At 49.8% G+C, this 26,026-nt stretch overlaps 1 protein-coding gene across 16 annotated transcripts in view; it reads right to left on the bottom strand.

Annotated features, from left to right (window-relative positions):
- PSD3 (pleckstrin and Sec7 domain containing 3) overlaps positions 1-26,026 on the bottom strand; it is a 470,822-nt gene that overhangs the window by 282,572 nt on the left and 162,224 nt on the right. For 15 of the 16 annotated variants that reach the window (XR_011485090.1, XR_011485091.1, XM_070459793.1 and 12 more), the window contains 2 exons: positions 21,928-22,942; positions 18,058-18,453 (listed from right to left, as the gene is read on the bottom strand). Coding sequence is in view for 13 of the 16 variants with exons in the window: in XM_070459793.1 (XP_070315894.1) it covers positions 18,058-18,453; positions 21,928-22,942 (1,411 nt within the window). In the remaining 3 variants the exon portion in view is untranslated. Of the gene's footprint in view, positions 1-7,071; positions 7,270-18,057; positions 18,454-21,927; positions 22,943-26,026 lie in introns of those variants that run through there. The other variant, XM_070459804.1, reaches the window with a different exon arrangement.

Raw genomic sequence — 26,026 nt, 5'->3', positions numbered from 1 at the left:
GCTTGGGTTCCAGGCTGGACGTGAGGTGTCTGTCTGCACAGGCTGGCTGCTCCCTCCTGCCCCACTCGGCCACCCCACTCCCATCCTGCAGATGAAGAGGGGCATCTCAAGTTCCTGGCACACACTGGCTCTGGAACAAGCCCTGAATACTGCCCTGCTAGCCCAACCCCCTCATTTGAAACACGAGGTCAGCTCAGAAAGGAATGAGGGACATGCCCAGGGTCACAGAGCGCATCAGAGGCACCAGAAAGCCCAGGCTCGGGACAGTCCCCTGCACGCCGCTTCAACTCCAAAGGGCGGGAATGTGCCCTTGAGTACATGCCTGCAACACACGCGCGCACACACACACACACACACACACACACACGCCGGACGCTGAGAATCAGGAGCGGGTCCCGTGCACGGGGACCTCCTCCACCCTGGTTTCACTTCAGCTGCTGGGGCTCCCACTTCTGCTTTCAGGTGAGAAACAAGGACCCTCTGATGAGGGCTGGAGGAGACGCAACCTTCAGTCACTTACTGCAGCCGAGAGAAGAGAATTATAGTCTGCTGCCCTCTCTGCATTCGCCTTCCTGGAAGAGATGCATTTGGGTTTCAAAATAAGGGCTTCTTCTCAATCAATTCAGGCTGAGGAAGGGTAACCAGTGGTTATCGCCTCCACAGAATTACAGGGCAGAATGTCAGGCTGTGGAAACAGCCCAAGGCAGACAGTGGGAGAATGAAACCGGTTCTCTCAAGCCATCTTCATCCATCCAGCCTCCATCCGGCCAGCGGCACCCATGGCTATCAACCCCGGAGCTCTTCTGCCTGCTTCAACTCTAGTCTCCTAACTGCTTTTCAACCTGTTCTTGTATAGAAGATCCTAACTGGTCACAGAGAGCTAACCTAAGGAGCCAGAATTAGAGCCAAGGCTCCCCTGGTGGCTCAGATGGTAAAGAATCTGCCTGCAACGCAGAAGACTGGGTTCAATCCCTGGATCGGGAAGATCCCCTGGAGAAGGAAATGGCAACCCACTCCAGTATTCTTGCCTGGAGAATCCCATGGACACAGGAGCCCATGGGGCTGCAAAGAGTCAGACACGACTTAGCGACTAACACTTTAACATAGAGTCAAGTAATGAATTTTGGAAATTGAAAATACACTTCGTGAGTTACTTTAATCTCATTTTCCCAAAGAGGAAATAAAGGCCTGGGAAGGAGCTTAAGACTCTGTAAACAGAGCTAGAGCCAGAGCCCGCATTGCCCACCTCCCGGCACGATGCTGGTCCTATGGCCCCGGCATCACCGGCAGACGTGGGACAACCGCAGAGGCCTCCCTCCACGGACAGGTCAGGAGGCCTCCCCGGGGCGGGTCAGAGTCACGCTGGCCTTACACACACGACGGCCATGGCAACTCAGCCACTCAAAGGCCCCGTCCCTCCGCTGCTCAGCAAGACGGAACAGGGGCTGGAGAAATGTGGGGGGAGGGAAAAGGTCCGTGACGAGCGGAGCAGCCCCAAAGGCAGAGGGAGAGGCTAGACATGAGAAGAACGGCCTCGAAGCACAGGAGGGCCCCTCCCGGTCAGGTGACACGCAGTACCGCGGGAAAAAGACCCGAGTCCTGGGCATTCCTGCACACTGCCGCTCATCTTTACCCAAGCTGGGGTAACTTGGTTACACGGCAGAGACTGCTGTGTCCTCCGCTGTCTTCCTAAAGCTGAGTGCCACAGAAGATAAACTCTGCTTCCACCGCAGCCAGCCCTGGGTGGGTCCGGATCCTTACCACACCCTGGGCAGCTCAGGCAGACGGACCTCAGGGCATCTGAGAAGAGCCGGGGCCACAGGCGGGGCTCCGCTGACCCGGGACAGGGACGGGGCGGGAGAGCTCCCAGGAGGAGCAGCCGGGCACACGGCAGCGTGCGTGTGTCGTGTGTGTGTTGTACAAATTTCAATCTACATTTCCCAGTGAAACAGTTTGTTAGCAAAAGCGTCGCTTTACTTTGAAAAGAAGAGGGGACCTTCCCAGCACTCGGTTGGGAAGCCCACACTGCTCACCCTGCGGAGCCCGAGAGGACAGAAGCCCACAGCGCAGCTGGTGCCGCGGGCTCGGCAGTTTGCCGCTACGGTAAGTGCAGCAACAGGCATGCTCTGGTTGTGTTCCAGGTGGAGACTTTTGAGTTCCTTCATTTGCAAGCTTTGGAAAATGCTCAGCTCTGTAATTTCCATGGTGACCTCAAAGTCGCAGCCAAGGATGGGACTGCACCCTGGACTGCTTGCTTACCACACCCTGGCTCCTCAAGGTCAAGACGCCAGAAAATCCGAGGCAAAGCCCACCTTCTGCCCACTTCCTCCTCCGGTTGACTCCCCATTACCGGCTGCACCTGTGGGCCACGGGCCCACCTGGGATCCTGAAGTGGCCCTGAATCATCTGACACTTGGACAGACACTGACCTGCTTGTCACAGAGCTGATGCCAGGTCAGCATCTGAGACCCCACCCTGCGGAATTCGGAAAGCAGGGTCAGGCCTTGAGCAACAGGATCCTTCCTCACATTGTAACTGGAAGGGTCCAGAGCTGGTTCCTCCATCATGGTCACACACTCAGATCTCTGCACCAATCACACCAAATCTGTGTTCCTCAGATCAACCGCTGCCTTGGGAGCCAGAAGAGCTGGAATCCTCTGGGTGAAGTGTTTCAACCAGAAGGACATCTCATGAGCCTCTAAGAGCCGGCTCATTTGAGGAGTCCCCCAAGGGGCTGAGCAGAGACACGCGTTCCAGTGGTCAGCGACCATCTCCACTGCCCGGCCAGGCCTGAGCCTTCTGATTTGTAAGCTGCTGAGACAGTTTTTATCTTTTTGTTTACCTGTTAAGCAGCGAAATACTAAAGAAATAGAAATGTTTCCCTGTCATTCCGTCACCCGGAACCGCAGACTTGTCCTGGGAAAGCCAGACTAAAATGTCCACACATGGAAGCTATGCTCCTCTCTTCAGCAACATTCAGACAAAGAACTTAGGAAACCAGGAGGGATGAACGGCAAGAAGAACTAAACCACAGGATGCGAACGTCTCCCACCTAGCCTGGCCACGGGCCCCTCCCCGCCCCTCCGCGATGACCCTCCAACCCCAAGAACATTCTCTCCAGGTCTTCTTGGGGTGGGGGGATGTCCATTTCAGCTGCCAGGCATCCTTTTTCTCACCCCTTCAGGTACTCACAGCTCCCATAACAACACGCCTGAGACAGGGAAGCCGTAAGTAAAGGTGACCAGGGCTGGATGAATACCAAGTAAACCAACGTCAAGGCCAGCAGCTGGGGGCGGGGCAATTTGATACTTACCCTGAACACTCGGTCACCTCACTTAGGACTCAGAAGTGAACACAGCATCCCTCAGCTGGGTGTTCAGCCTCATTACTTATTTACTTCTTGAAGATAACTGTCTGAAGTTGTTTAAAAGAGGAAGCAGAAATTGTTCAGGGGATGGTGGATACAGCAAGGGGGAGAAATGACAGAGAAATGAAGAGAGTCATCATTTCCACGTCAAATACAAATGTCTTACAGACGAGGAAACGGACCAGCAAGAGAGGAAGCCACTGGGTCTCAGGACCATCGCAGGGCTGGGCCGGCAGAGGTGCTCTGGGCCTCGGTCCCGGCTCCCCCGGCCAACACGCAGGGCCTCCATGGAGCACCAGCTGAATCAACAAAAGGGAGCGGCTGGTGGAAGCACATTCTGAGCATGGACACTGTGGCCCGCCCTGCTTCTGAAGACAGGCTGCAGGCACGCCGGGACCTCGGAGGAGCGGGGGGAACACACGGTGCTCACAGAGAGGATGGGGGGGTCAAGGGCACCCACCAGACACGGGAGGGGCGTACATCACCCACAGAGCGACCTGCAGTCCCCCTGGCACTTTCTCCTGCGTTGCTTTCCTTCACCCCCGCAACAGTCTCATTTTCCAACTAAAGAAACGGGGGCCCACAGCTGGTGAGCAGCCGGCATGCAGCGGAGCCCACACCTTCCTCTCCTACGCCCCCTCCACCCGACGTCACTAATGACAAAAGGCCAAACCCCGCGGTAGGGCAGAGGGGGCACTGAACCACACCCTCAGGCCAGCTGCAGAGTCACGAACATTCCTGCTGGACAGCGGACATCCCCAGTGGAACCCAGCATAAGCTCTGCCTCCCCTAGAGTTTCAGGACGGGGCGCTTTGGGAGCGGAGTCAGCCCGGCCTCTGCGGAGAGCGCCCTCACAGCTCGCTCTCCCGCAGGAGCTCTGACCTGAGGGCAGGAACCACGGTGTGGCCAGAGCCGGCTGTCGCTTGACAACTCTGGGCAGGTGGGTGCCCTTCAAGCGGCTTCCCAACCCGCCAGGGCTGAGCGGCAGAGCTGGAGACAGGACGTGCGCCTCGGGCAGCTGGCGAATCCCACAGAATTTTCCGGCCCTTGTCCTTTCACGCTGCAAGGCAGCTTAAAACCGGTCCCCACGGAGCTGCACAGACCACGCCTTGCAAGAATCCACTTGGAACCATCAAGAGGTCCCCTCAGCAAAGTGGGACCAAAGGGACTTCAGTGTAAATTATTGCCATCAGCACATATACCTTTTATATTTTTGTAAACAAGTTCAAAATGAAGTTTAAAAGCTATAAGCATAGTAGACGGCACTGGAAAATCATGGAGGCAAATGGAAACTGACACTAAAGCTTTAGAAAAAGTAATCTAGACATGAAATCTTTATAAAAGCAAAACAGGGAAAAGAGACTCATTTACGAATTTTAAGAATTTTTCAGCTCACTGTAACAGAAAAAAAAAAAGAGTAATTTTTAAAGAAGCCAAAAAATTGCTAGGCATTTTCACATATTTTATCTCATTTAATCTCTTCAATGACCATGGAGAAAAAAGATATCATCCACAAGTTACAGCCCAGGAAATACAAGCTAAGCAGCTTCACACAACTGCACAGCTACTAACTCCTGGAGCATAAAGATAGAACTGGCCAACCCGGGAACACAGGAGAACCCTGAAAGAGCAGGCAGAGCTGCAGGCCACGCATGACCTGACCGGTGGAAAGAGCCAGAAGGAGCAGCCAGGCCCCAGTGATGTCTCAGCTGCACCCCCAGTGTGGGGCACGGGCCCCTGGTGCAGCTCTGTTCTCCACGTCCTAACACGACGAAACACACACTCACTGCAAGGACGTGAGCTCGAAGATGTGTTCACCAAGCGCTGATGGTTTTGTGCTCACTACCCGTCTTCCCCCCTCAGCCATCCTTCCACCAGAGGCTTCACGGGAGGTGTCTGACGAGCCGGGAGGGGCAGGGGCAGGCGCGGCAGAGGAGCTGCCTGGAGGCCCACAGGGGAGTCCTGACACGCTTCCTGTGTGAGCAAACCACCACCCCACATGCATGACCACCAGTCTGCGAGGCCAAGTCCCCTCGTGTGCTGATGTCGGGAAGAATAACTTCTACATAATAACAGCCACGCTTTATTCACACTCGCTGAGCTTTTAATAATGCAGGAGAAATGCTGTTAAATGCTCCCACACACTGCACCTCCGTTAAAAGTCACAACCACCACCCACACACCGCGTTCAAAGTCCTGTCATCATCCCTACCACACACATGAAGAGAATGAGGTTCAAACGCGGCTACGCGATTCACTAGCGGTCAACCTGTAAGAAAAGGAGGTTAAACTTAAACCTAAGTCCAGGCTCATAACCACTGAGCTTGTATGCCTTCCACAAAACATGTTTCACGTCCTTTTTTTCAAGAATTCTCTTTCTCTTTTATTATTAAAGTTATGAAACCAAATGTCCACTTGGGGAAGCACAAGAATACTGGAGTGGGTAGCCCAGCCCTTCTCCAGGGGAACTTCCTGACCCAGGAAAAGAACCAGGGTCTTCTGCATTGCAGGTGGATTCTTTAGCAGCTGAGCTACCAGGGAAGCCCCAAATATCCACTTAGAAAGAGGCAAAAATTCTATGCTGATAGGCTATGTAAGATAAATGACACGATAATATGTTGGAAATATGAACTTAAAATTTAAAACTTATCTGTACTCAAGGCAAGAAATACCAGCTTATGCAATATACACTCACCAACACACCTGTCATACTCAGCTGATTACTCCAGACATGCAAGCACTGGGGTTCTCAGCAGCTTTGGGGGTGTCCATGAACCCTTCAACTCCAAGCACCTGAAAACTGGAAACCACGCCCACACACTGACTTCAGCCTCTGTCCACCACCTGACCCTATCGGCGTCCTGCACGTGCCCTGGCCTGAACCTGCACAGTGGTTTAGTTCTTTAGTCATGTCTGACTCTGCGACCCCACGGACTGCAGCCCGCCAGGCTCCTCTGTCCATGGCATTCTCCAGGCAAGAACACTGGAGTGGGTTGCCATGCCCTCCTCCAGGGGATCTTCCTGACCCAGTGATGGAACCCGGGTCTCAGGGAAGACTGGTAGCTCTTTACTGTCTGAGCTACCAGGGAAGCCTGTAACGTGAACAGAGACCTTCCCAGAGAGAACTGTGGCGCTGGAGTTCCCTCAGCTCCAGAATAAAAAAAAAACTGCCTTTACACTTTCTTCTATAGAAGACCGACTGCCCTTTGAAGTTTCAAAACCAGCGCCGCCGAATTCTCAGACAGATCGTTGTTTCTCCACTAACAGCACAGCCAACTTCCCTTCGGAGCACTGATAGCCCAGAAATAAGTGTGGCCGTCTGAACGACAAAAGCTCAAGCTGCTGACCTCCGGGCACCTGAAGCTCAGAAGGGGGCGGCTGGCAGCGCAACGCCCGTGGCCCCGAAGGACAGCAGAGCCCACCAGGGGAGCCCCTCACTGCCCAAGAGCCAGAGCCCCGCAGGAACACACCCCGGGCGCCTCAGTCGTCCTCGTTTACAAATCAGTATCCAGGGATTCTCATTTCCCTAAGTTTCTACGACTTCTTACGATGTTTTCCACTTGAAATGGAACAGCTGAAGATCCAAGGAGTCTTCTGTCAAGCACAGTCAGACACTGACCGAGCGACTGAGCTGACCTGAACAGCCGCACCTAAGCCAGCACTGCCCGGGACCAAACAAAGAACATGAAGTGGACTCCGGTTACCTCCTCCGCCAGCACACAGCCTGCCCGCAGCGCTGTCAGGGACGCGAGGGGCATTCTCGGCCCGTCCGTTCAGCAGACCCTCATCGCGGGCCAGGGCTCTCCAGGGCCCGCCTCCAGCTGCTTCCTCTCCCCCCGACTCCGCGGAGACATGCTCCCAGGAGGACGCTGCTCCCTCAGGGCTGCGCTGGGAACCTGGAGAAGCCGCAGGAGTCACTTCCCCTCGCCCGGCCTCCCCTCTCCCTCCAAGACCACTTCAAAAGTCCGGAGCCAGTGAAGTCACTCGTGACCTCACAGAGCTCCAGCTTAACTCTTCGGAAGCCAGACGGCCCGCGGCCGGCGGGGTGGGGGGGGGAAGGACAGCCGCGCTGCCTTACCCAGAGTGGGCGCTGCTTCCGAGAGAGAGTCTGCCCGACCTCATTTGCGAAATAAAAGAAGAAAAAAGTGCTCATCTCAGCATTGTTTTTCCTAAATAGCACCACGGGTTTCTGAGATACTGTTTTGCAAGACCATCATTTCCTACAGCAAACGTTCTGGCTATCAAGGAATCACTGAAATAGGCAATAAATAGATCGGATTCATTTATGTTATGTAAAACAGCTATGTTAATAAAACTCATTAAATTCATGCTTGATTTTATGCGACTTGCGTTTTCCTATTTTCCAGTTTTACTTCTGTCTTTCTGCTCTCATGAAATGAAAATACTCTTTTGTCCTTGTGTTCAAACCCTGCTTCAGACTGCCAGAAGTGGACAGGTAACACCCGCAGCTGTCAGATGCAGGCAGCAACTGACACCAAGGCATCCGAGAAGTTGGGACCTACAGGACTCGGGGACAGGCAGAATGGACTGGCACCAGACCTAACTAGAGGATGACAGAGCCCACATCCCAGTTCCTGAAAAGAAAGGAGACTGGTTTTGCTGCATTTCATTTCCCATGTTTTTTTATTTGGGCTCTTGATATTTTTGTTGGGATTTGGGAGTTATAAGGATCAGGAAGTAAAACAACTAAAAGTTATTCTATAAATGGAAGTAGATAAAATTACATACTCTCAAAGAAAATGCAATATGCCCTTTCAAGAATTCTTTGGTTCACCCAGAAAATGATTATCACTTACTGTCCAGCAATTTCATTCCTAAATATATACCCAAAGAAACGCTCCACGTGTGCACAAGAAGCCACGAATTAGAATGTTCACTGCCACACCGTTTAAACAACAAAAATACAAGACAGCCAAAATGTTCATACTGTGCAAATGAGAAAATTAGTTACAGTGAACATTCACACAATGAATACTATTTAGCAAATAATTAATATACTAGGGCCTTATGAATCAGTAAGAAAGAATCTCAAATATTGAACAAATAAGTGAGTCACAAAAGGAAACAAGATGGCACTTATATGAAGTTGGAAAACATGTGAAAACACGGTGTTGTTTATGGGTGCACACCTCTGAAGGCAGGATGCACACCCACAGGCCGTGGTCCTCTTTAGAAGACAGCGCGAGGGATGGGGCCACAGAGAGAGGCACGCGGCGCAGCGCTTTATTTCTCAAACTGGCTGCTGAGATCAGGTGCTTATTAACATTTCTGGGTGTGCCTTGGACGTGCTGAGGTTGTGAAAGTCAAGTGCATGACTGCCTTACAAGTGTATTCAGTAGGCTGTCTCAAACACACCAGGAGGAAAAGAGATTAATAAGCCCCTCAACTCCCAAGTCCCCAGGCCCGAGCAGCTGTTCCTAATTGTGCCTCCATCCGGCAAGTCTCCCTGCCCACGACCACATCCACACACCCACCGGGTCCTCCAAAGCCCAGACTGGGAGCCCGGGCCTGGGAGCCCTGCTGTCCAGCTCACGCAGCATTCCGAGTCAAGTTGTCTGCCTCCTCTTTGGGAGGCATCTAGTACCCAGTGTAGAAAAGCTAATGAAGCTCTTCATCTGACAGAACTGGTCACCCAGGATGTGCTGGGCTCCAACAGAGGTTCCGAGTCTTAGATCTAAAGACCTGCCAACTTCACTGACTGGCAGGAGAGACAGGTCTATGCTGAGTATAACATCATGTGATGAACCATAACACGGGTGCTAAGTGAATGGGCTGCGAATAATGAACTTTTATAATTTTGCTTCACGATAATAACTATTCAATACCTCTTAATTTCTCTGCACTAAAGACTTCATATTACTACTCTTGACTGGAAAATGTTACCTTCTTTTCGAGGCAGGGCTGCTAGATAGGGTAATTATACAGACAATGAACTATCATTAAAGCTCCTCCCCTTCAAGTAATCGAGGGCTCTTAGAATTATTGCCACAGATAAACAGCATCCTGCATCGATCTGACTGTGGCACACTCACAGCAGGTGACTCTGAGGAAGTTTTAAAGACAGCAGCCCGAGCACTGTTATTACTGACAACCATAGCCAGCGTTGTGTCACTAGACATCAGGGGGTAGTAAATTACCACCCCTCTTCACAAACGAGCACGCTGAGGTTTAGTAGTGACAATTCACAAAATGTGAGTCAGGGCAGCCTGACGTAACCCGCACTCCACCAGGAAACCACACCGCTTCCCTGCAGGAAAGTGGGTCAAGCTCTGTATTTCTAGAGCAAGGACGGGCACCTTAAGGTCACTACACCAAAGGGGACACAAGAAATCGTTTCCAGGTTCACAGCCAGGGCCGCTCACGTGTATGAACCTCTGTTTAGAGATTTCTCCCTGCCAGCAGCAGTGATCTACAGCAGGCCTGTCCCCTGAGAACAGGGACTGTCTCACTCGGGTCTGCATTCTGCCGTTAATAATTTCTCACGCTTCTCAAACTGTAAAGTGCTTACAGGAGTTGGTTAAAATACACACTTCGATTGAGTAGCTCAGAGGTGAGGTCTGCATACTCATTTCTAACAAGCTCCAAGATGAGAGGCTGACAACTTGGGCTGAACATCAGAATCACCAGGCTCTTTTTTGTTTTTTCCTCTCTCTTTTTTAAAATTGTCCTCTTTTTTTTTAAATTTTAGGCCAACAATCTTGTGCTGGTCTAAGCTAGCATTGCCAGGGTGCCACCCTAAACCAACAGAATCAGAATCTGGGGAGGTAAAGTGTGGGGAGTCGGCGCCTTAAAAAGCTCCTGCCTTCCATCATTCTAGATTCGGAGAAAAGCACCTGGGAACGGAGGCTCACGCACAGGCACGTGAAGCACTAAGTGAGGTGTGGGGATTACGAAGTCGAAGCATTTCTCTAACATTCAAGGGTTAGATGGTTGAGATGGGGTTTACATCAATTCTCACTAGCACTCAAGAGAAAGATGGCACTCACCTCACCTGGCCACTCGTACTGAACAGGCTCTGCTGGGAGCCTGTGCCAGTTTAGCAAAGACTGTACTGCAGCTTACAGACGGTATCTGAGATCCAGGGCAGCAAACGAAAAACAAGATCAAAGCACTGGAAACACCCATGAGGGGCTCTGAGAAGCGGATACTTGTATGTAAAATGCTTTCCAAGAACTTTATTTGGGAAAGGTTTCTGTCTTTTTTCTTCTCCACTGGATCAATGGATAAAATTTCTCATCTAATGTTGCATATTTGGGGTTAAGTGAGGTCTGCTGAGAGAAAATGTTACTGTTTCCTTTAAAAGTGAAATAGTGCACTGATATAGGAATAGATTGCTGGATCAACCTGACCAGCTAAACTAGCTGCCAGTCAGTTTTCATTTGGAGCTGCGATTCTACATGTGTAGTAACATGTAACCCCAACGCCCTCTGTCATCTGAAGTCTTTCAGTACAGTCTGTGATGAAAGGTCACCACTCAGCCAGCGCCCCAGCACTCTTCACACCAACACCCAGGACTTTACTTTGTATATCATATGGTTTAAACTACAGACTTAGAACACTTCTGGGAAACCCTAGTTCAAATCCAGGACCAGTTCCTAAAGTCAGCACCGATGTACACAGGAGGCCCCAGCAAGCAGGGAGACCAGGCCCCCAGGCCTGCCAAGAGGATGACCACGCCGGCTCCCTGACAACCAGACCCTGCCGGGGACCGCAGGTGGGCATTCGCTCTGCCCGGGGGGCATCAGAAAGCCGCATGGGCAGCACTAGGGCTCCTGTGAGCCCCTCTCCAGCCCAGCCTCCCCGCCCTCGCCCTCCTGAGCTCAGGCGACCCTCCCTCTAGATGGGACTCCAAGTCCCCGCACACGAGGGTCCTCCCTCTCCTCAAACAATCTGTGTGAACGGACCCCACTGCCAGGAGACCTCCTATAAACCCTGCTGCTCTCCCCGACTCCTGCCATCTCCAGACTTCATAAGTCATCCACACTGGTTCAGTTCAGTCGCTCAGCCATGTCTGACTCTTTGCAACGCCATGGGCTGCAGCACGCCAGGCTTCCCTGTCCATCACCAACTCCTGGAGCTTGCTCAAACTCATGTCCATCGAGTCAGTGATGCCATCCGACCATCTCATCCACAATGGAAATGTCACAATCACTTTGACACAGCCCACACATCCTAGATCAAACATTGACCAGATCCTTGTGTCTTTTCCTTATTTTTCAGGCTTTTGCTATTTTCTTACATTCATTAGACTACTACTGAGACTGCTGCAAAACTCATGATAAGTTTAAAATGAAAACACAAAAACTACAACTTAGCAAATTCTTACAAGAGAACTATAAATTGGGCAGCAACGTTATTTCCATTTTACCAAAAAGGAATGGGAAGTTCATCGAAGTGACACAACCTGCCCGGGGCCAAGCAGCCAGCAGAGGGGATGACCTGACGTCCTGTCTTCCGGTCCCAAATCCCCACAGTGACGCCAGCCCAGCACTATTCACCGAAGTTTATGAGAAAGTGAAACTGCAGGACTCTCATTAGCAGGTGCTTCAGACAGCTCAGAGGCGGTGGGCTGGCGTGACAGTTCTTCTCCGGGTTATTACTGTTAACAGTACTATCATTCTACATTTATATCCTACTATATGCCAGGCATTGTGAAGCCACCTAATTATCTATTCTTGATTTTTTTTTCCCACTTAATGTCCTTTGCTTCTAAATAGGTGTTATTCATTCCATTTTATAGTTGGAAAGGTTCTCTGATGCTCTGTAACTTACTCAAGGTCACACCCCTAGTAAGTATCTGAGGCAGGATCTGAACCCAGGTATGACTGGCTCTGAAACCCTGGAAAGCCTCCACCCTCAGCACCGAGCAAGGACTGCTTTGGAGTTAAAAAAACAAAAACAAAAACCTCACCATCATAACTCCTTCAGGAGGCTCAAAGAGAAAATGAAAACCGACTTTCTACAGAACAACTTTTAAAACATGAGAGGAAAGTCTGAAGACATCACTAGAGCAGGAGTAATGAACGGGCGAGGCAGGGATTCCCCACTGGATCCCCCAACACAAGTTCACGAGATCAAGATCTTTTCCTGTTACCAGCTTAGCTAGCGTCATGTGACTTTAATATTTTACTTTATATTAAAATACCTCCAGGGAAGTCCCTGGCAGGCCAGTGGGAGGACTCAGCACTTTCACTGCCAGGCTCGGCAAGTCGCTCAGTCGTGTCCAACTCTTTGTGACCCATGGACTGCAGCCCGCCAGGCTCCTCTGTCCATAGGATTCTCCAGACTAGAATACTGGAGTGGGTTGCCATTTCCTTCTCCAGGGGATCTTCCCGACACAGGGATCAAGCCTGGGTCTCCTGCACTGTAGGTGGTTTCTTAACAGACGGAGCCACCAGGGAAGGCCTCCGCTGCCGGGACCCGGGCTCCATCCCTGGTTGGGGAACTGAGACACCACAGGCAGCATGGCAAGGCCAAAAATAACATTAATTAATCAGTTAAATGCCTGCAGGCTTTAAGTTTGAATGTCAAAAAAAATATTTGAAACTTACTTCAACAAATTTCTCTAAGCACGGTTTCATGTGACATTTTCCTAAACAGAAAGACACTAAAGAAAAAGAAAAACAGAGGAAGGAAAAAGCACTTCCAATGTCAGCATCTCATTTGAGAAAGGGGAGAAAAGAGGCAGGCAGAAAATCCACAGCTCCAGCTGGAGTGGACGGAGCACTCCCCAGGCATAACAGCTGCACACAGATGTCATCCACCCCCCTGCTGGGCTCCTGGGGACCCTGAGCGCCAACTGAAAGAGCAACTGGGAAGCCAGACATCCAACGTACCTGTTACACCAGAAAGGTAATTTTAAAGGGCAGCTCTGCTGTGTATTTCAGAGAACCAAAGAGAAGCGCCTGCCATATGGCTGTATTTGCTGTCCCGCTTTTCCTGTCTGTCTGGACCCAAGCTCAACAGAAATAACAACACTCAGCCCCGGGCACGCTCACAGCGGCCACACATGTGCCCCGCAGGCCTCAGATCAGCACTCACCGACAGGAGCCGCGGTCCTCAGGGGACGGGCCGGCGAAGGAGCAGCACCCAGACACAGAGGAACCCATCGGACACGTGTAACTGAAAGTCTGTAATTGCCCTTTCTAATTTGGGAGCCATGTGGCTGGACTCCACACTGCACCGCGACCCCGTCAGCCGGGGTGCTCCTTTGCTGGACCAGAAGGGGAGGGGATGCTTCGCTTTGCTCCTTCACCAAAATATCGTGTTCCATTCATGGGAAGCTCTTTCCTGATGGGCATGTGGCTCTCTGGTCAACATCAGTGTTCAAGCGCCTGAGAGGATTTAACTATTCCTGCTAGAGTGATTCCAGGATCGTAAGGGGCCTTCTCAGATCTATCTTATAACACAAAGGTGCATAATCCTTTAAAGACAAAAAGTCACCACACACACTCCTTCCTAACCTGGCTCTAGAGGATTACAGCTTTGAAGTATGTTCTTCTTTGAAGTGAGTGGAGCTCAGTCCCCCTCTGGCCACAAAGCCTGGCTAAATCCAGGCCTGGGCGGCGATCCAGAGAGGGCACGGAGCTGGGCTGGAGTGCCGGGCGTCCTGGCCACCCTCCCCAACCACACCGCCTCCTACAGGAAGCAAAACGACAGGGAACAGCGTCATCCGATTCTCAGGAGAAATCAGTCAGAAACCACCGCTGAAATCATCTTGACTGACAGAGTAAAAGCACACGCTGATACAGAAAAGTATTTAAAAATACACCTAGGCAAGGTCAAGCAGAAATACTTTTTGTTTTGAGACCAAAAATAAATGGACTCTGGAGCCTGACGGCCTGGGTGGAAATCCTGGGCGTGGCACTGACCATTCCTGTGACTGAGCAAGTTACCCAACTGCTCCGCGCCTTAGTTTCCTTCTGCAGAAAATCAGAACACTAGCGCTCCTTTCTCTTAGCTTAGTATGAGGATTAAGAACCTTTCTTTACTAAAGAAATAAAACCTATGGCATACATACGATGCACAGCACACAAGATGGGGTTTAGAGACTACCTAAAATGAGCGACTGAACGGAACTGAACTGAAAGTCATCTTGCGATATTCTCTGACACTTTATATATCAAAATCAATACCTCAGCAGGAACGGGCTTCATTCCTTTGGTTCAGGTCCAGCTGGAACCAAAGCAGTGTTATCAGCCTAGCTTAGTCTCATCAGGCCCTCTCCTTCCTGACTTCTTCAGAGTTCACTTTATCCAACAGAGCCAGATCCCCCAGTCTGCTCCCAAGGAAACAGGAGAGGCCAGTGAGTAGAGCTGGAAAGTCAGGCACACACACTTGCTTTATTTATCACTTTTGCTGTGCTGTCTTGTCACAACACTTCTGAATAAACTTTGAATGTTTTTCTCCTCGAAACCCTGACTAAGGAAAGTCAACTGGGGTGACAGCTGTGTTGTCAGCATCCTGGTCCGGATTTCCTTGACAGGCTCAAGGCCTCTGTCTGCGCCTTACCTCTGCGGAGGGATGTTTAATGCAGAAGAAATTTTTTAAAGCCTCATCATTGATTACCTTAAAAATTTATGGAGACACATTTATCAACGATCCGGAAAAATTTTTTTCTGAAATTGAACACACACACCCACCAACCACCACGTCTATAATTACCAACTCAGACTTCTGGCTCCATTAACATCTGGCATGAGAGAAATTAGGGAAATTAGAAAGAATACAGACATGAAACCAGGCAGCCTAGAACAGTGAATGCACTGGGACTAGCAGTCAGGCGATTTGAATTCTGGTACAAGATCTGTCACCAGCTAATGCTACGCCACCCGACTCAGACTGATTCTTCACTGGGAAACAGGGCTAGCTAAGGCCCCCTTCAAGCTGGAAAATGTTATAACTCTTCAACCCATGATTCCTCTGGTGCTGCAAGTTCTCCAAAGCACCAAGAAGGCAGAGAAGGTAAAGAAACATTCCAGATTCCCTAATATTTCTTAGAATCACTGAGTCCATCATACTTTTTAACCCTGAATCACAAAAATAAAAAGAGTCTCCTGCCAACCTTCTCTGTCCACACTGCTAGCTGTGCTCAAGGAAGTCGAGACAGTGCCAGAGCTCATCTCTAACATGCTTCTCGTTCAGTATTGGAATCAGATCTCATCGCTGGGCAAGATTTCACAGTCTGACAATCCAGGTGATGCGGCTGAAACTTCATCTCAAGTTCGCCTGAAGAACAGTCCTGCCTAAATCCGGGGCGCTAAAATAATATAACCTACCCCAGGACTCTCTCGTAACCACCCAGCTCAGCTGTACCAACGGCTGGCACCCATGCTGGTGCCGGTGATGGCTATCACAGGTCTCTGCAAACCACTGCCTTGCTGAGTTTGTGCTGTGCTGTGTTTAGTCACTCAGTCCTGTCTGACTCTTTGTGACCCCGTGGACTATAGCTCTCCAGGCTCCTCTGTCCATCAGGATTCTCCAGGCAAGAATGCTGGAGCGGGTTGCCACGCCCTCCTCCAGGGGATCTTCCCGAACCAGGGATCGAACCCAGGTCTCCCGCACTGCAGGTAGGATTCTTTACCATCGGAGCCACCAGGGAAGCCCAGGAATACTGGAGTGGGCAGCCCATCCCTTCTCCAGGGGATTGTCCCGACTCAGGAATCACACCAGGGTCTCCTCATTGCCAGCTGAACTACTAGGGAAAACCTTGCTGAGTTCAGTGCAGTTCAGTCGCTCAGTCGTGTCCAACTCTTTGTGACCCCATGGACTGCAGCACACCAGGCCTCCCTGTCCATCACCAGCTCCCGGAGTTTACTCAAACTCATGTCCATTGAGTCGGTGATGCCATCCAACCATCTCATCCTCTGTCGTCCCCTTCTCCTCCTGCCTTCAATCTTTCCCAGCATCAGGGTCTTTTCCAAGGAGTCAGTTCTCTGCATCAGGTGGCCAAAGTATTTTCAACATAAATCCTTCCAATGAATATTCAGGACTGATTTCCTTTAGGATGGACTGGTTAGATCTCCTTGCAGAGTTTACCCTCCCTGTGGCTTCTGCAGCAAAGCCTCTCAGCCCAAAATACCTCAGGTCCAACCTATTTCAGACCTGTAATATCAACAACTCCAGAAAGCTGGATTGGAATTTCACAACTTATAGTTTTTATCACAACTTATAGTTACCAGAGACCATGGTGAAACTAAAGGACTAAAGTGGCACCATCCACACAAGTACACACTCCTCTCAAGGAGGTCCCCTTAGAGACACTCCTCTCTCGGGACCCTTCTAGAAACATCCCCCTCAGAGATGTGCTCCTCCCTCAGGGACATCCCCTCTTATAGATCCAAGAAGTGTAAATGCGGCTTCATCAGCCAGTTCTAATTCACGCATTTGTTCCGGCTCCTACTCTGTACCAGGTACGATGCTAGTGTTTTAATCCATATTAACTCTTTAAATCCCATGGCCACACAGCATACTAAATATCATTGGCCCCGCCCTGCAAATAAACAAAAGGGGTTTCAGAGAGAATAAGTGGCTTATCCAAGAAACTCAGACCACAGTCTTCTGCCTCTGAGACTGTGTGACCCAAGAAGACAATGAACACCCATGGTCTATTTCACATGGCAATGCAGAGCTGCAGGGTTACCATGCGCCAAGCTTGAATGTGCTCATCCAGTGAACTATAAACCTATAAACTGATAATAGGAAATGCTTAACACAGGACAGACTGATCATCAAAACATGCTCAGTAGAAACCTCCAATATGAATACTGACTTCTAAAAAAAGCATTGACATTTTTTCATACAACTTTAAAAGTTCACCCCCGTTTACCCTCCCCTTCACCTCCCCAGTCAGGAAAAACATAGTAAAACTAAATTCATAAAATCATTAGGAAGTTTAGCATTCTCTGCCCACTTATGGAGATGTTGAAGGACAGGTAAATGACCCCAGAGTGAACAAGAAGCGGTGAAATGCTGGATAATCCATAAAAAGACAGGGAATCACTAGAGGATAGCACGACACATAAATCCTATGTAACTTCTCATTTTGTGTTCCAAGCAGGCTTAAAACATAAAGAAAGAGAGAAAATAAATATGGCGTTGACCAAGGGATCAAACCTATGAAGACTCCTTATCATCAGACCCCCTCGCACTGTCTCAGGAGGACGTCCCGGCAGAATGGAACTTCAAAGAGCCACGGGCCGAAAGAGACTGTAGTCACTGTCTAAAGCGACAGCCTCAACGGACAATCAAGGAATCTCCGGCCAAATCAGAGACCCGCCCCCGTCATCAAGCAGCGCCAGAGGCAGAAGGCAAGCCGAGCTCTCCCAACACCCCTCTCAGCGCCGGGCCAGGGCCACGGCACCACGGCTGCACCCTGGGCGCTGACGCCCACTCAGCACCCACAGAGTCTGCGTGGGGCCCAGTTTACCTGTGGGAATACAAGACACGCGGCCAAGCAGAATGTCCAGAGGTTGCCAACTTGGCAAACCACTAAACTGTACTCTACCTGCCCCGAAAACCCAAATTGCTTTTCACTCACGCCATTCACTTATATCCATGGAAACCGGCCCAATGCTCTCCAAATAGGTTCCACACTCAAGATTTCCCAAAGGGGGAAAAAAAATGCTACAGAAACCACCAGCACGAAATTAAGAGATCAGGACCAGTACCTTCCCCAGAAAGCGATCTCTGGGGTGCCTTTCGCGTAGATGGAGTTACTGGAGCCACTCAGCCCGTTGGTGACCCCACTGGAATAGCCCATCACTATCCCGCCATCTGCCGAGATGCTCAGGACGTCCTGCTGTCCTCCCACCGACGTCCTCTCGAGGAACTGCCCGCCTTCCTTAATGCGCTGCTGTATCATTGGAGTGAGGGGCATTTCAAAGCTGAAGTAGCTATCAGGCTCTGAATACAAAGTCTCCAAGGACTCAGCACTGTAGTATAAAGAGGTGTTGTCCAAAATGGTCTCGAACTGGGAGCTGTACACGTCAGTGGAGTCTTCTGCGTATCCAGACCCAAGGATGTCATCATCTCCACCCCGCAAGTGCTCCGCTTGCTCGAGAATCCTGGAAAGCACATCGAAGTAAAGAATTTCAATATTAGGTTAATTTTTTCATTTTACTTTCTCCTCTCCAACCATATGAAAAAGGTAGCAGTCTGTAGAGCTAGCACCTGTCTTCATTTGGTTTATGTCAATATATTTAACCTATAGGTGGAGTACATCAAGCGAAATGCCAGATGAATCACAAGCTGGAATCAAGATTGCTGGGAGAAATATAAATAACCTCAGATATGCAGGTGACATCACCCTTATGGCAAAAAGTGAGGAACTGAAGAACCTTTTGATGAAAGTGAAAGAGGAGAGTGGAAAAGCTGGTTGAAAACTCAACATTCAAAAAACGAAGATCATGGCATCCAGTCCCATCACTTCATGGCAAATAGGTGGGGAGACAATGGAAACAGTGACAGACTTAATTTTGGGGGCTCCAAAATCAATGTGGATGGTGACTGCAGCCATGAAATTAAAAGACGCTTGCTCCTTGGAAGAATAGCTATGACCAACCTAACAGTGTATTGAAAGTCAGAGGCATCACCTTGCTGACAAACGCCTATATAGTCAAAGCTATGGTTTTTCCAGTAGTCATGTACAGATGTGAGAGCTGGAGTATAAAGAAAGCTGAGCACCGAAGAATGGACGCTTTTGAACTGTGGTGTTGGAGAAGACTCTCGAGAGTCCCTTGGACTGCAAGGAGATCCAACCAGTCCATCCTAAAGGAATTCAGTCCTGAATATTCATTGCAAGGACTGATGCTGAAGCTCCAATACTTTGGCCACCTGATGCGAGGAGCTGACTCGTTGGAAAAGACTCTAACACTGGGAAAGACTGAAGATAGGAGGAGAAGAAGGCAACAGAGGATGAGATGGTTGGATGGCACCACTGACTCGATGGACATGAGTTTGAGCGAGCTCTGGGAGATGGCGAAGGACAGAGAAGCCTAGCGTGCTGCAATCCATGAGCTCTGAAATAGTCAGGCACAACTTAGTGAATGAACAACAACAAAAACAAAATGTCAATACATTTGGGAAGGAAGATATCATAGAAAGATGTTCAGGTTGAAAACACTCTTAGCACACACATGCTGGGCTATCCTCTATACAATTTAATATACTTTCAAGCTAGCTCCTAGTACGTGAACACTCCAAGTCCAACAGACATGTGAATAAAATGTTAAACTCTCATTTAGCCAACTGAACTCCACAAGTTTAAATTACAGCTACTATCAGTCCTAATATCAATAGAAGATGATAAATATATCGTGTAAACTTGGCAGACTAAAAATACACTTGTGCTTAGTCATTCGTGTCCGACTCTTTGCGACCCCATGGACTGCAGCCCACGGGGACTCTCCAGGCAAGAATACTGGAGTGGGCTGCCATGCCCTCCTCCAGGGGATCTTCCCAACCCAGGGATCGAACCCAGGTCTCCCACACTGCTGGTGGATTCTTTACTCTCTGAGCCACCAGGGAAGCCCAAAAACTACACCAAGCTTTCGTAAGTCCTGTTACTATTCTCTGATTAAATAAGACCAACAGCCCTCAAGAACTCAAGGGGTGCCCCCTGGTGACAAGAAGACAAGACTGCAGAGTGGGTTAGGCTGAGAAACAGCCAGTGAAGGCTCTTTGCGACCCTGCGGACTGTAGCCGCCAGGCTCCTCTGTCCACAGAAGTTTTCAGGCAAGTATACTCAAGTGGGTAGCCATTCCCTTCTCCGGGGGATCTTCCAGACCCACGGATCGAACCTGGGTCTCCCGTCTTGCAGGCAGATACCTTACCATCTGAGCCGCCAGGGAAGCCAAATTACTGGTCCACCCCAAACCAAATAGCATTCTGGGTCCCAGGTCTCCATGGCTCCTCAGGGCGCTGGCAGTGAAGCGGGAAGCTCAGGGAGGAAGCCCTCAGCCAACCCTGCTCACTCACCCCCCACCCGCGCCCAGCCACACGGGGGAGTGTCGCCCCTTAAAAGGCCTCCGGGTCGCCGCAGGCTCCAGGAAGCACACTCCCTTGGCGACAGCATTCCTCCTTTACCAGCCCATGTGGCGCCCTCCGCCTAGACTATTCTTCCCATTCTCTGCCCCGCAAACTCCTACTGAGTCCTGAGGTCTCAGCCTAATTACCCCTTACGCAGGAGGCCTTCCCCAAGCCATCAATTGAATCAGCCTCTCTCCTGCAGTCAAGGAGTCCCTTCTTTTCCTTTATAGAACCCAACACAATTGGAGGCCCCATCATTATTAGTATGTTGACCTTCCGCGGCAAACTTCATGAGGTCAGGGACCAGAGGTCATGTCTATTCTCCATGTTTTTTTTTTCTTTCCTGGCCACATCACAGAGCTTGTGGGATCTGAGTTTCCAACCAGAGAAGGAACACATGCCCCCTGCATAGAAGGCACAGAGGCCTAATCACGGGACCATCAGGGACCCGCCAGGGCCATGTCTGTTTGAACATTCCTTTCATGCCCAGCATCTCTAGCCATATCAAGGACACAGCAGACAATGGAAAACCATTTGTGGAAGGACAGGAAGGAAAGGAGGAATGAACGAATAAACCTGCAGAAGCGCAGACCCCAATGGGAGGGTAATTACGGAGCCACGTGCCACATAGCAGGGCGCCTTCTGAGGGAAGTCTGGAGGCTCTCTGTGAAGGGGGTGGGGAGGGCAGGGAGAGCAGTCCTGACAGCGGATCTGTGAGTCAACCGTGGAGCAAATGGCATCTCCTTACAACAAACAAGCAAAACCCTTCAGGCACGACACACGTTCTCCTGTGAGCTACCAAAGGTGGAGGGCTGACAGGAGACGAGATGGCACACATTTGAAATGACTTTGCCGAAAGGAGCTCTCTACGGTCAGACCACGAGCTAAGAAGTGCAGACGGACGCGCACGGCTTCCACCTCTCCAGGCTCTCAGCTGGTACGGATGCCAGAAGTGTAGAGGAAGTCCAGGAAATACCATACGATGCCAGGTTTCGTCATCAGGGCCATAATTCTAACAAGCTGCTTGCGAGAAGGGAGTCCCATGTCAGGGCCATGGAACAACTGGACTCTGACCTCCTGACAGCCTCTCTCAGCCTAGAAAACTGAGGCAGCCCATGCCAGAGCCTCTGCGTTCCTACACGTACAGGGGCTGTTTGCAGACAACAGGGCTGTAGCCCGAAGAAGTGCCTGAGCTAGGCTGCAACGACTCCAGGATGTGTCAAAAGAGTCCAGACCTTTCCACAATTATCTTTCCTTATGAAAGATAACTGTGGGGTGTTTAGTTATGGTGATGCTAGAGAACTTGAAATCTGTCAAATACCAAAAAAAAAAAAAAAAAAGCAGAAATGGGTCCGTCCGCCCAGTTTAGGGTTCACGGTCTCCCCACATGGACAACATCAGAAGCAACGCAGCACACGGTCACTTCCCTTCCCCTCTGCGGAGGACGTCGAGAACCTCACTGTGGAGCACACGCTGCAGACACCACGGGCAGCAGGACCCCAGGAACTCACCTTTGCCCGTCCCTCTCGGGCTCAGGCCTCCTCTCCACGTGGTCCTTGTCCCCCCTTAGGAAGACTTCATCCTCCACCGTCTCAAGCAGAGGCGCGGGGGGACCCGGCCTCTCGGGAGGCGCGGAGTCACGCAGGGCGGCAGACGAGACGAGGCGGCTGGGCACTCCGGAAAACTCTCTGCTTTCAGGAGGGGCTGTCCTTCCCGGGGACGTCTGAACGTCCGCAGCGTGCCGGGCCTCCCTCGCCTCCCCTCCGGTCCACAGTGTTTCCACTCCTTGAAACGCCACATGCTTGCCCGGGCCTGGGCGTCCCCGAGCACCCTGGTCAGACCTCCTCTCTCTCAACAAACCACCACCGCCCGCCGAGCTGCGGGTCGCGGGGCTGCCCACTGAGGACGCTGGACCAGCTGGCTCTTGCACGTGGCCAGCCCCCTTCCGTCCATTACTAGCTCTTAGGGATGGCTCTGCTTGAGCCTCTCCAGTTAATAGTGCAGTCAGATCCTCCTGGATGCTCAAATAAAAATGTTCCTCAGTCGGAACTTTGGCTGAAAGAGGTATATCGGGCGACTTTTCACGGCCAGCAGGGAGCAGCGCGTGGGCTTTCGCTGCTTTCTGGCTGGCGGTGTCTGGCTCCTGTCCCCCCTGCTGAGCTGAACCAGTAGAAACCGCAGCTCCATCCAGTACCTTTGTAGCCTGCAACGTTCCTGAAGCTATTCTGGCTTCTGTGGCTTTCAGAGCTGAAATCAGAGAGTCGATGGGTTGTAAACTCGGCTCCTTGAAGTGACTTTGAGAAGGGAGCCCTCTGACATCTTTGGGTCCTCCGGCGACACCGACAGGCCCGGAATGACAGCCGGCAAGGGGCTGGGCCCCCTGCGGCGCCCCCCGGCAGCGCAGCAGAGACTCGGCATCAAACTCCAGAGAGGCTCTCAGGCCTTCTCCACTTCCCTCCATGGTCCCATACTCCGGAAACTCATTCGTGACGCTTGGGGGGAGTAAAGTGCTTCCTCCATGATCACCTGCAAAGAGAAGAGAAGAGACACGTGACTCGTCCTGAGCGGCACGTTCCCACGTGTGTGAATCAATTCCCACACCTATCGGGCGCTCGGTCGTCCTCAGGTGGCCCTTTCACTGGCCCTCCCCCGCCCTCTGCAACACAAGCTGCTCAACACCCTGCCAGGGCGTCCCCGCCACTGGGCTTACACACGAGAACCCACAGAGGTGCTGGCATAGACAGAGGCAATCCAATGCAATCCAGCTTCTTTCCCACACGTGCACTCAGCGGCTGCATATGCAAAAACAGATTAAAATAAGGATATGTATCCCTTTCCAAATATCGCTCATGAAACAGCAACTAAAATATTTATACTGGGCACAACAACAAATTGCTTTATGACTGAACTAACAGGATCGCTGCAGTGCAATCTCTGAGACGGAGCCCCAGGAAAAACGATATGATCTATTTAAAGTCAGTAAATATTTTTTTCAGCTGGAAACTTCCCCTGCACTGTTGGGTTTCTGTGGGGGGAGAAAGATGCTTTCAGAACATCTCTGGGGAATGAAAGTGAAGTCAAAATGGAATAGGAAATTTAATGTATAAAGATTTCCAGGATCCTAGCTGCATGAAATTTAAGCAGCATCTTATGCAGAACCCCAATATACGAAGCAGTAAAAACAACAGTATATATTTACTATATAGGATCCAATTAACAACCTTTTCTTATTACTATGGCAGTTACTGAGAACAAGGAAGACATTCTGACAAACACAATTTTAAATTGAGGATTTCTGGGTAACAGTTACAGTCCTCTCACCCCAGGACCCAATTTCCTTCTGAACTTGGTTTTGGTTACCTCGTACTGAGAATATTCTCATGTGCACTGGGAATGCAGTGTCCTCGCCTAGACAGTTTTATGACAGACGAGACCTGTGGCTTTTGTTACTGCTTTTCAAGCACTGCAAGTGACAGTGAAACATTTGACAGCTGTCTGAATATATACAATGAAATGACAATGAAAGACTTGATTCCAAGGCATATATGCAAAATGACGTAACTTGGAAACGTGAGTTAACATTTGGTATACACAGTACAGAAAAACTGATAAATAGTAATACATCTTAGAGTGTGTTCTGTTTCATATCATTTTAATAATCTGAAATATATTTTTAAATTAAATTTGAATCAACCTTGATGGGATCCAAGCAGCACTTCTCTGTGATGGTAGCATTTATAACAACTTCACAAGACAGATCCCAGAGGATGTGGCTTGCTGAAATCTGAGGAGGGAGGAACTTTCAAACTATGATTTTGAAAAGGAACAGAGTTAAAAGCAATAAAGATTTCTCTTCCTGTGGTATATTGACAGTTTAGATATTTCAATAAAGAATGTGATAGGACTTTTAATTTTTCCCCTTTTAAGATTCAGTTACCTTTAATATATTATAAAATTGTGCAACCATCACCACTATTTAACTCTAGAACATTTTCATCACCTCCCAGCACCACCAAAAAACCTCTATCTACTAACCATCACTCTTCAAGCCCTGGTAAATACCATCCTACCTTCTGTCTCTATAGATTTGTGTATTCTACTTCGTATCAACAGAATTACACAATATGTGACACTGTCTTTTTTTTTACATAGCCCAGCGGTTTCAAGGTTCATCCTTGTACCTTCTTTCCACTCATCTGCTGATGGACATTGGTGTTATTTCCACATTTTGGCTACTATGAATAATGAACATTTGTGTACAAATTTTTGTGTCTACATTTATTTTCAGTTCTCTTGGATATATACCTATAAGTGGATTCTGGGTCACATGGTAACTCTGTTTAATGTTTGGAGAAACCACCAGCTTTCCAAAGCAACTGCACCATTTTACATTCCTACCAGCAAAGTCTGAGGGTTCTAATACTGTCCATATTTTTTATCACAGCTGTCATAGTGGGTGTGAAATGACACCTCACTGTGGTTTTGATTTGCATTTCCCCAGTGAGAAGGGAGTAGAAGGAAAATGGCACCCCACTGCAGTACTCTTGCCTGGAGAATCCCATGGACGGAGGAGCCTGGTAGGCTGCAGTCCATGGGGTCGCTAAGGGTCGGACACGACTGAGCGACTTCACTTTCACTTTTCACTTTCATGCCTTGGAGAAGGAAATGGCAGCCCACTCCAGTGTTCTTGCCTGGAGAATCTCAGGGACGAGGGTACCTGGTGGGCTGCCATCTATGGGGTTACACAGAGTCGGACACGACTGAAGCGACTTAGCAGCAGCAGCAGTGAGAAAGGAATGGCAACCCACTCCAGTATTCTTGCCTGAAGAACCCTATGTACAGAGGATCCTGGTGGTCTACAGTTCACAGGGTCACACACAGTCGGACACCACTAAAGAGACTTAATACATACATGCACAGTGGTTAATGGTGTTGAGAATCTTGTCACATGCTTGTGGACCATTTGTATGGGTTCTTCAGAGAAATAGCCATCCAAATCCTTTGCCCTAAGACTCCTTTATATATTCTGAACAGAAGCTCCTTATCAGACATACACTTTGCAAATATTTTCTTCCATCCTGTGGGTTGTCTTTCCAGTTAGTTTATGGTGCCTTTTTGAAGCACAATTCTTTTTTAAATTTTGATAAAATCCAACTTATCTATTTTTTTATTTTGTTGCTTATGTTTCTGGTGTCATAAGTAACAGTTCAGTTCAGTCACTCAGTCATGTCTGACTCTTTGTGACCCCATGGACTGCAGCACACCAGGCTTCCCTGTCCATCACCAACTCCCAGAGTCCACCCAAACCCATGTCCATTGAGTCAGTGATGCCATCCAACCATCTTATCCTCTGTCGTCCCCTTCTCCTCCTGCCCTCAATCTTTCCCAGCATCAGGAACAAATTATTGTCTAATCCAAGGTCACAAAGATTTATTCTTTTTTTAAGAGTTTTACAGTGTTAGCTACTACATGCAGACCATCGATCCATTCTGAGTTAACTTTTTACAAGGTGTGGAGATATAACTCCACTCTGTCGCATGTGGCTATCCACTTGTCCAAGCACTGCTGCTGAAAAACCTATTACTTCCCCCACTGAACTGCAATAATACC

The sequence above is a fragment of the Odocoileus virginianus genome, chromosome 32, assembly GCF_023699985.2.
Source record: "Odocoileus virginianus isolate 20LAN1187 ecotype Illinois chromosome 32, Ovbor_1.2, whole genome shotgun sequence".
Lineage (NCBI taxonomy): Eukaryota > Metazoa > Chordata > Mammalia > Artiodactyla > Cervidae > Odocoileus > Odocoileus virginianus.
This window is presented reverse-complemented; position numbering and strand designations above follow the sequence as displayed.